General features: G+C 37.8%; 1 protein-coding gene and 1 long non-coding RNA gene across 2 annotated transcripts; one reads left to right on the forward strand and one right to left on the reverse strand.

The window, feature by feature from the left end:
- The first annotated feature begins 3,951 nt into the window (after positions 1-3,951).
- On the forward strand, positions 3,952-5,802 carry LOC149397869 (uncharacterized). The gene is made up of 5 exons (XM_089615444.1): positions 3,952-4,088; positions 4,157-4,297; positions 4,383-4,511; positions 4,854-5,029; positions 5,418-5,802. The coding sequence occupies exons 2-5, from the start codon at positions 4,178-4,180 to the stop codon at positions 5,545-5,547; spliced, it is 555 nt and encodes a 184-aa protein (XP_089471570.1). The 5' UTR covers positions 3,952-4,088; positions 4,157-4,177; the 3' UTR covers positions 5,548-5,802.
- Positions 5,803-8,824: 3,022 nt separating this feature from the next.
- Positions 8,825-10,832, reverse strand: LOC149397870 (uncharacterized). The gene is made up of 2 exons (XR_016297293.1): positions 10,785-10,832; positions 8,825-9,030 (listed from the first exon to the last, which is right to left on the reverse strand). It is a non-coding gene; the product is annotated as an uncharacterized LOC149397870 (long non-coding RNA).
- Between the last annotated feature and the right edge of the window lie 4,161 nt (positions 10,833-14,993).

Here is a 14,993-nt window from a genome sequence, read left to right on the forward strand (position 1 = left end):
ACCCGGAATTAAACGTTATTTCCGATGAAATCCGATAATTTAGGATGAAATTTAAGTACTATTTTCGATGAAATTTAAGCTAAAATTCGGACAGGATCCGACCGGATCTGGCAGGATCCGACCAGATCTGGCAAGGTCAGAATCCGACCGGATCTGGCAGGATCCGACCGGATCTGGCAGGATCCGACCGGATCCGATCGGATCCGACAAACTGCCAGAATCCGACCGGATCCGGCAGGATCCGACCGGATCATGCCGGATCCGACAGTGTACCAAGAAAATTAAAAAAATCTTGTTTTTTTTATTTAATCTATTTTTATGTGATATTTTTTGCAGTTTTGTTGATGGTTAACGTCACATGGGAGAGAAATGGACACTTATACGTGTTCAAAAATGCAAGAACATTTCCGCTTGAAGTTTCGAAAGAGACGACGTACACGGGGTTAGTCGACAAGGTCGACAAGGTGTACAATAGAGTCGATATAGACAGATCAAAGTATGACTTAAAGTTAGAAGTTCCATATGAAGCGGGTAATATGCCGATTGAGCCTGCTTTGTTGAAGGACGATATTGATGTTAAGTATTATACGAAGTGCAAAAGTCGTAGAAAATATGCACTTTGTGTAACTTTGATATCGAAAGAAATCACAGCGTTCAGTGCAAACAAAGTAGATAAAGAAAAAAATGTTATCAATGAAGAGTTGCCTCGTGTTGAACTCAACAAGAGACGAAAGAATTTTGATGAAGTATACGTGCATGACAAAGATAATTATCACAACAACGAGGAAGAAGATGATGAAGAACAAAATAATAAAGTTGACGAAGATAAAAGTGACAAGGGAGAAGATGGACAGAACAGTGACAAAGAAACATAATTCGAAGAGTTTGCGAATCATGAAGAATATAAAGATTTTGTTAAACATTTTGCAGTACCATCAGGACACGGTGAACCATCAAAACAAGGTGAACCGTCACGTGACCCTCGTAAAGATGTTTCACAAACGGATTTCGTGCGTTATTCATGGGAAGCCCCTGACTTCACAGCGGATGATGTTATCAAAGAAGAACGTAATGAAGGTCCAACTCTGTTGTCACATTCGTCCACAGGTAATAAAAATAATGAGATCTACTTATAATATGGAAAATGTTATGTTATATATTTTATAACCATTGATTACATGCAATAGGTAGCACAGAAGATATATACCTTGGGAAAGAGTTTGAGTCAAAGAAACAGATGAAGCAACAGATTCATGTTTTTGCTCTAAAAAATAATTATGAGTTTAGAGTGAAATCGTCTTCGAAAAAGAGATGGTATGTCATATGCAAAAATGAGATGTGCACTTGGAAGCTGAGGGTGTTGTGCAGTGGTCTGACATGTGGCAGATAGCGTCGTATGAGAGTAGACATTCTTGCGCGCGTGTGGTTCGAACAAAAGGTCATAGAGGAGTTGCACCTTGGGTTATTGGGCACGTCTTCAAATATAAGTACAACATTAGCTCTATGGCTGAATATTCAGCGCATAACGTAAGAGAGGAAGTCAAGACAAGATGGGGTGTTGGCATATCGTACTTGAAAGCTTGGAGAACAAGGGAGAAAGCAATTTTTTACGTAAGGGGTACGCCAGAAGAATCTTATCAGAAGTTACCATCTTGGTTATACATGTTGGAGCAGAAGAATCCAGGGACTCTTACGGCGTTTGTGAAAGATGGCGATAGATTCAAATACGCGTTCTTTTCCATTGGGGCGTGTCGTAGAGGGTTCAAGTCTTGTCGACCCGTCATATCATTAGACGGTGCATTTTTGAAGACAAAATACGGTGGACAGTTGCTATGCGCAATTGCGATGGATGCTAATTCTCAGTTGTATCTACTTGCATTCGGGGTAGTAGATAGCGAGTGTCATGCTTCGTGGATTTGGTTTTTGAGAAAGTTGAGAGAAGCTATCGGTGAAGACGTTGAAGAATTGGTGTTCATATCCGATCGACATGTTAGCATCATACATGGCGTCAAAGTGGTGTTTCCCGGTATCCCTCATGGAGCATGCTTCCATCATCTCAAACTAAATGTCTAGCACAAATTCAAGACTGATCATTGTGGAATTGAACTGTATGATGCCGCTTATGCCTTCAATAAGCGGGCTTTCGAAGCTCATTTTCAACAATTGAGGAGAAAAGATGTCGAGATGACTAAGTATCTCGAGGAAGTCGGTTTTGATCGGTGGGCAAGAGCATTTTTTCCTGGAAAACGGTAAGACTAAAACTTTTCCCTTTGTCATTACAAGTGTTTTAACCAGAACGTCGCTAATATGTAACTGTTTCTATAGGTATGATATAATGACAAACAATAATGCAGAAAGCTTCAACAATAAGACGAGGAATGCTAGAACGTTTCCCATCACCACTTTGCTTGAGTTCATTAGATTCACACTTCAAACATGGTTTTTTAATCGAGAAGAAATTGCTAGAAAATGTGATACAAGACTGTCCCCGAAGTTTCAAGATAATCTCGAACATCTGAACGGCAAAGCACAATACGTGAATACCTACGGACTCGGGATGTTTGAATGTAATGTTAGAGACGAGAGAGGTGACTTTGATGTGAATTTGATGAATAACACATGCACTTGTGGACTACCACAACTACTTGGAATCCCGTGAGAGCATGCCATCGCATCCGCACAACACAGGAGTGTGGACATTTATTCGTTATGCAGTCCTTTCTATTCGAAAGAGATATGGATTGAGATGTACAAGGAGTCTATATATCCTGTTGGGAATGAAAAACAGTGGAACGTTCCGGATGACATAAAAAACATGAAGGTGTTGGCACCAGTTGAAAAGAAACAAGCCGGTCGGCCGAAGAAAAGTAAACAAGGAAGGCGAAGAGTCAATCGATACCCATCTCAAGGAGAAAAAGTTGTTATTCATCGAAAATGTGGTAAATGTGGTGGTATGGGACATAACAGGAAGACATGCACATGGAGAGAGTGAAAACTTGTTTATTTTTATTAAGTTGATCGTTATGTTTATTTTTTAAAACTTATTTTGTTGAACAATTTACGTTTAAGTTTGAGTTGAACATGTTTGTGGTTATGTTTATGTTTATATTTTTATTTATTACTTTAAAATAATTAAATATGAATTTAATGACATGACCTCCACACGGCCGAGCTCGACCTCCAATCGGCCGCCCGAGCTCGACCTCCACACGCTCGAGCTCGACCTCCACACGGCCGAGCTCGACCTTCACTCGGCCGCCCGAGCTCGACCTCCACTCGGCCGTCCGAGCTCGACCTCCACACGGCCGAGCTCGACCTCCACACGGCCGAGCTCGACCTCCACACGCCTGAGCTCGACCTCCACACGCCTGAGCTCGACCTCCACACGTCCCGAGCTCGACCTCCACACGGCCGCCCGGGCACGACCTCCACTCGGTCGCCCGAGCTCGACCTCCACTCGGCCGCCCGGGCTCGGCCTCCACTCGGCCTCCCGAGCTCAACCTCTGCTCGCCCGGGCTCTGTCCGAAAACGAGCGACAACAAAAGATATCCAATATATTTAATGACATCAAACTAGAAATATCCAAAATATTTAATGAAATAAAACTAGAGATATCCTAATATTTAATAAATATCATCGCTCTTCTAATTGGTAAAATAGGTCCGTCGACCATTTCTTCCTGAACGTCTTCATGTTCTCGCTTTGTGTGAGAGAAAGTGAGAATGAAGGTGAGATGAAGTTTATTTTGAATTGAGGGCATTTTTGTCCAAAATTGGTACAAAAGTCCAATTTTGGATATTTTTTAATTAACGGGTTTAATTAAGATATTTCCATAACTTTTAGGTTTAGAAAATGAAATTTCTCTTTATAAATGCATTAAGTTAATTTTCTCAAAAAATAAGGGTCATAAAAAAGGATAAAATCATACTTTCTCACCCATTCCCGGAATCCAACCGATACAAGTGTCATCTGGGCTGGTCTGAGTTAATAGTTTAGTTTCCGCCTTATATATAGTAAAGGGCTTCAAGTTGATCCTTACACAATGAGTTTCAGCCATTCCTCAATCGCCGCGAGAAATCCGATTTCGGGTATGTAGTTTAACTTGTATCCATTCTCTCTCTGAGCCTGTTTCAACTCTGATTCTGTTTTATTTTAGGAACACAAATTACATCGAGACATGGAAACTCAGGAAATTGAATACATTGATCTCGATGAGGACTCGGATCTGGAAGACCCGGAGCGTTACGTTTGTGACCCCAAACATTACAAATACTTGAAAAGTGTCCAGGCTTCCGAGGTTACTTATTTGATTCCCCTCGTTTAATTATTTTGATAATTTGTAAGTTTATTGCCGATAATCGTTATTCATGAATTGATTCTAGGGTTTTGATTGTGACGAACCCGATGAGGACTGGTTTGGGTGTCTTCAACGCTGCACCGACAAGACCTTATCTAGTGAACGCTATGTTTGTCAAGCCACATTTGCTGTTGAAGAATTCAATAGACTCAAGGTGTGTTTCTAAATATATCTCTGGTTAATTTGGAGTATTTTGTTTTTGATAATTTCTCAACGTAGACATATTGTCAAAATTGACCGAATAATTTGTCTCATTGTATATTCTGACTGATGAAAAGTGAAACCAATATGAGTTCGTATCATAAGAAAGAATTTGAATAATCTATGATTAGTATATTTAGAATTTAATCGATCAAGACAATAAATACTACTTATTGAAGTTCAAATAGTAATAATGTAAGGATAATTGTTTGTGTAGACAATATGGTTGAATATTCCCCAAACAAACACACGTATGTGGATTTTTTATAATTCTGATTTCACATTTGCATTGCAGGGTACTAATTTGAGGTTTCACAGACTTGTAAGGGCGACCTCAAAGCTGATGGTCGGTACACTCGCGTACATGACATTGCAGTGCACCGATGGATGTTTTTACGAAGCCAAGGTCTATAGACGTTTTTCGAACCCATGGGAATTGTACATATTCAGGCTTGCAAAGCACTATCCAAGGTATTTCATTCTCCATGTGTTTTTATCTCCTTGATTCATGTGTGTCTGATTGATACCTAAACTCTCAAGGCAAGGGTTCCTTTTTTTTTTTTGGCGATGGTCAAGTTGAATTGTTGTTCGAGTTGATGAAAGATAAATATGTACGTTAACATGTTGATGTCACATAGTCTTGGTATGTGAATAAAGGGAAGAGCTTATATAAACGATTAACATCTGTTTGTTCTAGCTTCGATAGCCTTTTGTTGTCTAGCAAACTGTACTTTATATTGCTTTGCAAAGCAGAAGGGAAAAAATAATCTATCAATCTCGTGATAATAATATTGCAGGTTCTTCTATATGCTATTTGATTGGTTACTCTGTTTGCATTGTGTTTCTTTTTTATTTACAGCAATAGTGATAGTTCCGAAGACAGTGTTTCTCGGCCCAGCAGCAAGAGTGGGGGCAGCGATGGCAGCAAGAGTTGGGGTTCCGATGGCAGTGTTGAAATTACCCCTAAAAGCAAAAAGCAGAAACTGTGAAATGTCTATAGATTTCTTTCTTTAGAAACAACAACAAAAACAACTTCTTTGTGGATCATATGTCGTCTAGTTTTGAAAATTTATCATTGTAGGGTTGATAATATGTCGTTTGGTTATGAAAATCTATCATTGTAGATTGCTATGTGAATATTTTAAAAGATTTTTAACATTTTAGTTACTGAATCACAAATAAACAATCAAAATACTAACATATTTTGTTTATAGAATAAATAGTGAATTCGATGGTTTCCTCAAGACGGATCAATCTGTCTGCGTTTCTTTTTATTTTATATTATTTTATTTATATTATATTATATTTTTATTTTTAATACTTGATGGATTAACATCGATGATCCTTGTTTCATTTGGGACGGCCCTGCCACTTGACATGGGATGGCCGTGTCGTTTGACTTAGGATGACACTATTACATGGACTTGGGACTATAGGTATTTCACTACCGAAATCCGCTCAAATAAAAAAATGTAATAAAACAAATAGCAAAATTCATAACAAGATTTATAGTGGTTTTATTTGAAAATGAGATCCAGTGTTCTAAATGTCGACGAAATTCGGCGACAGCGCCGCTGTCGGGACGTGAAGGGCCGACGAAAACGTTATTTTTCGTTTCTTCGTTGAATGTCGTTCGGTATTCGTCGAAACGATGTGCCGTTTCGCTCCGACGAAGACGTTTTTTTTTCGTTTCTAAATGTTTTTTATTTTATTTTTTCTCTTTTCCAGTTTGAAGACTTTAAAGCTTAGTTGTTTGGAAAAAAATGGTGGTGGAAGAAGAAGAAGAAGAAGAAGAGAGAGAGAGAGAGAGAGAGAGAGAGAGAGAGAGAGAGAGAGAGAATTGTAGTCTTGGTTTTTTGTAAATACTGATTATGCTATTAATGACTTTCGTAATCAATGAATTCAAACCTACAATACTAATCAATGCACACTTCTCGGATAAAAAATAACAACTATTCTTTATTTTATTTAAAGAAAACCAATAAAAAAGCATGCATTTATATATGCATTCAATATAAAGTTTTGATAAAAAATAAATGTAAATGATCGCTGTAACAAAACTGCAAATTACTATAGCACATTTAAGTGGACATTCCTTTCTAAACTTCGATAATTAAAATTAATAAAATTAAGTCTTTTTCGGCTCGATAATTAAAAAAAAATACAATTAAGTCTTATTCTGAGAAAAGGCTATTATGTCATATCGGTTATTTCGTTTAATTTCATTAATTGACTTTATTTATTTTGTTCAACCACAATTAATTGGCTCCATAATTTTTAAGTTAAAGGTTAATCTATGACTCGTATCAATAGAAGATTATATAAATACACATATACATCAATACAATATTATATAAAAATAATTGAAATGGAAATTTCAATATGAAAGTGTAAATATACACTAGAAAAAGAAACATAAATACCATTATGTATAAGTCTATATATTAGATCTATAGATATTATTATAGCTTCAAATTTAAATATTATGTAAATTACAAAGTTAAAAAAAAATTAAAAGATGTATATATGTATGCATTTATATATTTTATTATATGGGCATCATTATTTCCGTTCGGTTTTCCATCGGCATGTCTTTTTTCATGGAAAAAGGCATTTGAAAACGGCATATCAATTACCCTTTTTCACATTTTTTCCGTTCGGTTTTTCATCGGCATGTCAATTTTCCATAAATCAGGAGGCTCGAAACGGTGTCGAAAACGGCATTTCAAACCTTGATGAGATCTATGTCCACTTTGTAGCTGCAAATATTTCTATAAATCAATATAGGATGACATTTACAATCGTTTTCTTTCTCTCTCTCTCTCTCTCTCTCTCTCTCTCTCTCTCTCTCCCTCTCTATATATATATATATATATATATATATATATATATATATATATATATATATATCGACTTTTCTCTCTTTTTGTTTTCCACACTCAGACAAAAGTGACGGCTACAATATACCGGCAACAGACATGCCTAGAATTTGATTAGGTTGAAGAGAAAAAATGGAATATGGAGGAGACAAATACGAAGGAGGAGCCATTTAAGGCTGGCAGTGGCGACGATGAGAGAATGACTGTTGGTGAAATGAAGTAAGAATAAGACCGTCGGTGGAATGAAATAAAGCAATTTTGCGATTAAGAAATAGAGAAAGAGATGTCAAAGTACGAGAGAAATAATAGGGAAAGTAAATCGAAGAAATAAAAACAAGCGAACTCTCACGCCACAGAATCAAAGCTCGCGAACAACCACCAACCCAGCCACCAAACCACCTCCTTTGCACGACCAACTCAGCCACAAACCCCATCTTCTCGCGCAACCTCAAGCACAAGACCATGCCCGCGCTCCGACCGAGGAGAAAAACAACCGCGAGTAAGCCAGAGACGTCGGACCGAGGAAAACCACCGGAAAAGAGAGAGAGAACATCGGGGAAGCCATTGGAGGTAAGGATTGGGTTCAGTTTCTCATTTTTCTCTCCGAAAATCTTCAAGAGAGTTCTAGGGTTTGAGCCCTTATTCTCCTTCTCTTCTCGGTCGTGTGCTCTAGGATATCCGGCGTACGTTTGGACGGAAAAGAAGAAGAGAATCTCCACCCATAAATTCTATCTTGCGGAATCAGGTGAGGAATTGAATTTTTCTCAATTTTGAATCCGAGATTAGGGTTCATTTTTTAGATTAGGGGCTTTTTAATTTATGGACTTGATTCGTGCAATTGAAGCGTTATTGGACTTGTTTTGGTCTAAAATTGTAGTTGAATCTGGTTGGATTTATGTTATGGGATTAATTTCAAATTTATCTTGATTTGAGTTCGAAAATATGAATTTAAAGCTAGGGTTTCAGATTTCTTTGGTCTTGGTTTTGAAATTGAAAGCTATTTTCTAGTTAATTTCATTAATTTTGGATTCTATGTCGATTCGATGATGATTTGTAATTTTTCCGAGATTTCCTCTCGTGTTTTTGTCTTGGACGAGCGTGAATTTTTGTCTTGTGCCGTGGTTACCGTTGTGATGTGAATATGAGAACCAAAATTTTGTTAGGGTAATCTAGCAACGTAGCCATTTTCAAACATGGTTTTAAGGATGTAGCCAACGTTTGGTAAATTTTGTAATCTAGCCATTTACAGAAATAAACGGTTAGAAAATATTGAAAATACCATTATGTAACATAAATCATAGAAACCAAATACTAGTCAACGTTTCAGCCAGCTGAAGTTTATCGTGCGTAAAATAAACGAAAATTAATTGAAATTAACAAAGCATCGGAGATTAACAAAAAATTAGAAAGAAATAAATGCTCAATAACCAAGTTTTCCAAACATAGAATTTTTTTATAAATTCTAAATATATACACGTGTATTAACTTCGAAAATTCGTATTGAAAATTTGATCGGTTTGTGAATAACACAGTATTAAATGCGTATTAAAGGAAAGGAAAGAAATATCAATTGATAACACCATCGACCTCTACCTGCACATATGTAAATTTACGATAATTAACAGAAATTAAAAAAGCAGCGGAGATTAACAAAAAATTAGAAAAAAATAAGAAAACGCTCAATAACAAACTTTGCCAAATATAGGATTTTTTTTTAGATTCTATATATATACACGTGTATTAACTTCGAAAATTTTGGTTGATCAAACGTGGACTACAAGTTTTGTAAGCAAATTCTAATAGAGGATATTATAGTAATTAACATCTTACATAATTAAGACACGTTATCATATTTTGCTAGAGTGAAAATTTGGACGAAACGTTGGCTAGATTACAATTTCAACGTTTCAGGTGGCTTAGTTCGACTACTTTTTCATTTTGTTATGTGTATTGGGTGATTATTTCTGATTTTGGGTTATCTGGAATTAAATTCGAAGTTTTGATTCAAAATTGGTATGGACGTAGTTTAAGTTCAGTGACGATTCTCGTGAGCATTAAGGCTATGTGCCGATTTAATTTATGTCTTGAATCTGGAATTGTTTGGCTTGCTGATTGAATTTGTAACTTTGGATTTGCTTTTGAAATCATATTGTTTGAGCAGCTTGAATATAAGATTATGGTTGAATCTTGTGTTGTTAGTTGAGTCACTGAATTGATTGAATTGGCTAAATATGAGAATACGTAATTGTGTTGTGTTGTTTTGGTTTTGGTTCCTCGGTTTAGCAATCGTTCCGGCCTTGAGTGGCAAGTTCGCTTAAATCGCAAGATTTCTCGAGTACCGTCGAGTATTGAGTGGTCCTTATTTGTTCTTGAACTCGAGTATGATTTTCGTCCATGTTTGAAACTTGCATCGTTTTTGCAAATCGAGTCTAGACTTGCAAAAGCCGACGTGATCGAAATTGTCGAGGGCGGAGATACAGAAGAGTAAACTACGATCTAACTTGTGAGTATCGTCATTCCCTTAGTAGCATTTAGTACTCTAAAGTTAAGTCGTAGATCTAGAAGTCATATTTTCTATTAACTTAACTGTGGTTTATTTTCATAAACGTTCAGGAATTTAATTTCACTTAATAATCTGGAAATCTTGGGTTGTGAGGTTCCTGATTTTTTATTTAAGACTCATGAAAAATAAACTAATAAAATTTCATTCACAGCGCTCAAGTCATGGGATGGATGTGGTTAAAATGAGAGAGGGCTTTAATAGTCGCTAGTTCTTAGAGTGAACCAATTGTAGGAAGCTGGAGTTATTATTGTCTCAACGACATTTAAGTTTAGTGTTTTCGGTAGGGATGCTTACGGATCTTAAGTGAGGATTAATTTTCGAAAGACCGGGAATTAATAAATTAAATTCTCAAACCTTAAACGGACTTGCGAAAAATTCCGATAATGAACCTGAAACTCTTCCACATTCCCGAATCGAGTAACTTACGGAATCTCAACTACAAATTCTAATTTTTCAACGTACTCCAGGACGTATCAAGTAATCTCAAGAAACGTGCAAAGCGAAGCGACTCTGTCATGACCCGCGGCAGAGATCTTCGTATCTTGCTTATCATTAAATAAAATACATGAAAACCATGGTGGAAGCGCTTCCGGAAAATATTTTATAGAAAACTTTTAAAATATTTACATAAACGTCTCAAAAATACGAGCGAATTTTTCGTTTTTCCTACAATTTTTAAAACTTTTACAAACAAAAAGACTCGACTTTCAAACACAAAGCAACCAATTCGCCCTTGACTTATCCACATGTCGGCAACCGTACATGCACACGCCTACTTACTTACCGAGTTCTGCTGAAGCTCTGCTTAGTCCTCCTTAGTCTTGCCTTTATCCATAATATCAAGATAATAACCGTGAGTCGAAAGACTCAGTAAGTGGATATCTATGTAACTAATGCACCGTGCACATAACACATAAGCAATACATAACATAGAGTTCATATCTTAACATAACTTGCAGAAGTATCGGCGTAGGTCCTGATAAATCCACCTTTCTTAAGAATCAATCGGTTTAGGTCCCGATAGATTCATCTTATAAGAATCCACATGCTTAGTTCCCGGTGATTCACATCATAACATACTTACTTTTATCATAATCTATGGAATTACCTGCTTAGGTCCTTGTAACTCTTACTTACTTGAGAATTTGCCTGCTTAGGTCTCGACAATTCCCATCATACAATACATGTCCTGCTCGGGATCCCTTAATGATATCCGCACGACACATGTCTTATTGGCGCCGGACAGGAGGGTCACAATATCCTGCCTAATCCCCATGTGGTACCACTACGAAGGATAACAGGTACCTGCTAACATGGGGTATATGTCGGAGATGGTACCATTCCATGTCTTCTCTTTAATTAGCTTAGCATGAGAGACTGCTTTGTTCGGGTTCGATCCCGACCTTAGCATATATTCTTTTCTCTTATTAACTCGTGACTTATCAGATCTTAGGATGTGACTCCCAGAGATCCTAACATAAATATCATCGCTTTTGAATACGAGTCTTAACCACAGTCTCTCATAACCTAGTTCACTAGGACTGGATCTCTTGGGGGAGGCTAATTAAACACGTAACAAAGGCTTGAGTTCCTAGTACCTCTAGCCAATTTTGTTAGTCGGACTAATATCGTTTTCCAATTCGTCAGTGACTTAAAGCCCTTATTCTTGATAGTGACTTATCTTTTGGCTTATCCTACTCTTGCTTACTAGAAAGCACATAAAGATGCACGTACAATATATGTATATATATAATATATATATATATATATATAATATTTCTTGATATTATAGGTGCCTAAAATCCACTTACCCGGATATGATTTATTCGAATCCTAAAATCTTCTCTTCCAGAAAAAGGGTTTTTCTTAACTTCACGTATAACCTAATCCACGTAAGCTCTCCCTGCTCGCTGCTAATCCTTATAGCAATCTGGACTAATCTATGGAAGAGAAAGATCGAACATCGAGCATATTTAGTATCTCATCCACTATTGGTAGTACCGCCTCAAGTGTTCCACATTCTATGGGTGATGGATCAGGGTCCTGTTCATGTACTCGATGTCATAGGTCTCGTCATGTATGACTTGGCGGATTCTGTAGGGCCATTCCCAATTTGGGTCAAGGACGCCGACGTCTTATACATTGGTGTTTTGAAACACTCGCTTGAGTACAAGGCTTCCGATGGAGAAGGTTTGCCTCTTGATCTTGGAGTTGTAGTACTTTTTGACTTTGCGCAGCGAGGCGGGTGAGTGCCTCTGACCCCTTTTCGTCGATTAAGTCCAACTCTAGGCACATGACCTCGTCGTTGTTTTCCTCGTTGAAAGTCTCAACTCGGAATGTGGGGATTTTGAATTTGATCAGCACCACATCTTCGATCCCGTATGCAAGGGAGAATGAAGTTTCCTCGATGGCATTCCGGGCAGTCGTCCGTTAAGTCCATAGGATGAATAGTAGCTCTTCGGCCCATGCGCCTTTCTTGTCTTTGAGCTTCTTTTTTAGATTGCCCTTTAAATTCTAGTTGACTGCTTCGACGTGGCTGTTGGCCTTTGGATGACGAGGAGAACGTTTTGCTGATCTTTAGTTGTTGACAGTATCTAAGGATAATAGAGATGTTCTTCAAGGTGTTCAGAGAAATGGTCTATATTTTCTTACTGGTGAACCTATAACTAGTTTAGCTGCTAGCGTTTCAAAGGAAAATCTCTCAAGGCTTTGGCACTTATGGCTGGGTCATGTTCGTGGTAAAGGAATGTCTGAAATGGCTAAACAAGGGTTACTTGGTTCCACTAACATAACCACTACAGATTTTTGTGAAGAATGTGTGTATGGAAAAGCTTGCAGGGTCAAATTTGGCAAATGGTTCACAGATTTGAGGGTGTTTTAGACTATATCCACACTGATCTGTGGGGTCCAGCAAAATTTTTATCTCTTGGAGGAAGCAGGTACTACATGAGCATTGTTGATGACTACTCAAGAAGGTTATGGGTGTATTTTCTCAAGCACAAGAATGAAGCCCTGAGTTCTTTCAAGGCTTGGAAGGCAATGGCAGAGACATAGAGTGGTAAAGGGTGAAGAAATTGAGATCAAACAATGCACTGGAATATTGTTATGAGGCTTTTGACAATTTCTACAGAGAGAATGGCATTCAAAGGCATCACTCCGTGGCTCACACCCCACAACAGAATGGCCTTACTGAAAGGTTCAACATGACCATCATGGAGAGAGTGATGTGTCTTTTAATACACGCCAAGCTTCCAAAGACTTTCTGAGCCGAGGCTGTTAAAACTGCAACCTATCTCGTCAATAGGTGTCCATCTATAACCATCAGCTTGAAGACCCCCATGCAAATATGGTCAAGCCATGAAACTGATTATCACAAACTCAAAGTCTTTGGATGCACAACCTATGCTCATATCAAGCAGGGAAAACTTGAACCAAGGGCACTCAAATGTGTGTTTATAGGCTATCTAGATGGTGACAAGGGCTACAAGATTTGGTGCCTTGAATCAGGCCACAATAAATTCATAGTCAGCATGGATGTAACTTTAAGAGAAGAAGACTTTGGTGAAAGAAAGGCTGCTACAGATCTTGACAGTTTATCTAAAGAAGATGATCAACTTCAATCTTCAATTGTGGTAGAGCTTCAAGATGAAACTACTCAAGGTGGCCAACTCCCAACTGCACATGAAGAGGTTGAAGACAAACATCATCATCAACAAGAGACAACTGCTGAAGGTCAACTCCAACAACTTCATCAACAGGTTGAGGATCATGAGAATGAAGAAGCAAGTGAAGTAGGGAATCAATCTAATGATTAGACCAACTACAACCTTGTTAAAGATAGCGCTAAAAGAGTACCTAAACCTACTCAGAGGTTTGGTTATGATCTCATTGCATATGCTCTCATGATAGGTTATGATATTCTGGAGGATGGGCCAAGAACCTACAGGCAAGCTTGTCTCAGTAAGAATAGAGAGCAACGGAGTCTAGCCATGTTAGATGAACTGAAATCTCTAAAGGAAAATCAGACCTTGACTGTGGTTGATAAACCAAATGACAAGAAGATTGTTGGCTCGATATGAATCTTAAAGATCAAGAAAGGCATTCCAGGTGTTGAGAAGCCAAGTTCAAGGCCTCGATTGTAGCCAAAGGGTTCTCTCAGCAAGAAGGAATAGACTACAATGAAATCTACTCACCAGTGGTTAAACACATGTCAATTCGAATCATTTTCTCTATGGTTGCTATGTTTGATTAGGAGCTACAACAAATGGATGTGAAAACACCTTTTTTATATGGAGATTTAGATGAAGTCATATACATGCAACAACCTAAGGGTTATGAGATTGGAAACAAGACTGAGAAGGTTTGTCTACTTCATAAGTCTGTGTATGGCTTAAAACAGTCACCTAGACAATGGTATTTGAAGTTTGACTTGTTCACGGTGGAGATTGGTTTTCTAAGAAGCCAATATGACTGGTGTGTATACTTCAAAGAGATAAAAGGGTGCTGGATATATCTTCTAATGTATATAGATGATATATTGATAGTGAGCATGGAAAAGGAAGATATTCAAAGGTTCAAGAGTCTTCTCAGCAAACGATTCCAGATGAAGGATCTTGGACCAGCCAAAGTGATATATGGTATGGAAATTGAAAGAAATAGAATGCTCTCAAGAGACTTGGTCTTTTTTAGAAGAAGTACTTGACCAAGGTACTGGAGAGGTTTGATATGTTGGAGTCAAAGCCTGTCAACACTCCTATTCCTCAACATTTCAAGCTCTCTACAAGTCAAAGACCAGAGACTGAAGAAGAAAGGTCCCACATGAGCAGTGTTCTTTATGCAAGCACAACGGGGAGTCTCATGTACTCTATGATTTGCTCAAGACCTGATATAGCATATGTCATAAGTCTTGTGAGCATATTCATGAATGATCCTGGAAAAGCTCATTGGCAAGAGTAAAATGGATCCTCAAATACATCAGAGGCTCGGTGAACAC

This window comes from Urtica dioica, chromosome 5 (genome assembly GCF_054948205.1).
Source record: "Urtica dioica subsp. dioica isolate 48M chromosome 5, U.dioica_male_clone48M_v1_H2, whole genome shotgun sequence".
In the NCBI taxonomy this organism is placed as follows: Eukaryota; Viridiplantae; Streptophyta; class Magnoliopsida; order Rosales; family Urticaceae; genus Urtica; species Urtica dioica.

Coding starts and splice junctions, on each gene's coding strand:
- LOC149397869 (XM_089615444.1), top strand. CDS start 4,178: ATGGAAACTCAGGAAATTGAATACATTGATCTCGATGAGGACTCGGAT. Junction 4,298..4,382: donor AAAGTGTCCAGGCTTCCGAG/GTTACTTATTTG, acceptor AATTGATTCTAG/GGTTTTGATTGTGACGAACC. Junction 5,030..5,417: donor CTTGCAAAGCACTATCCAAG/GTATTTCATTCT, acceptor TTTTATTTACAG/CAATAGTGATAGTTCCGAAG.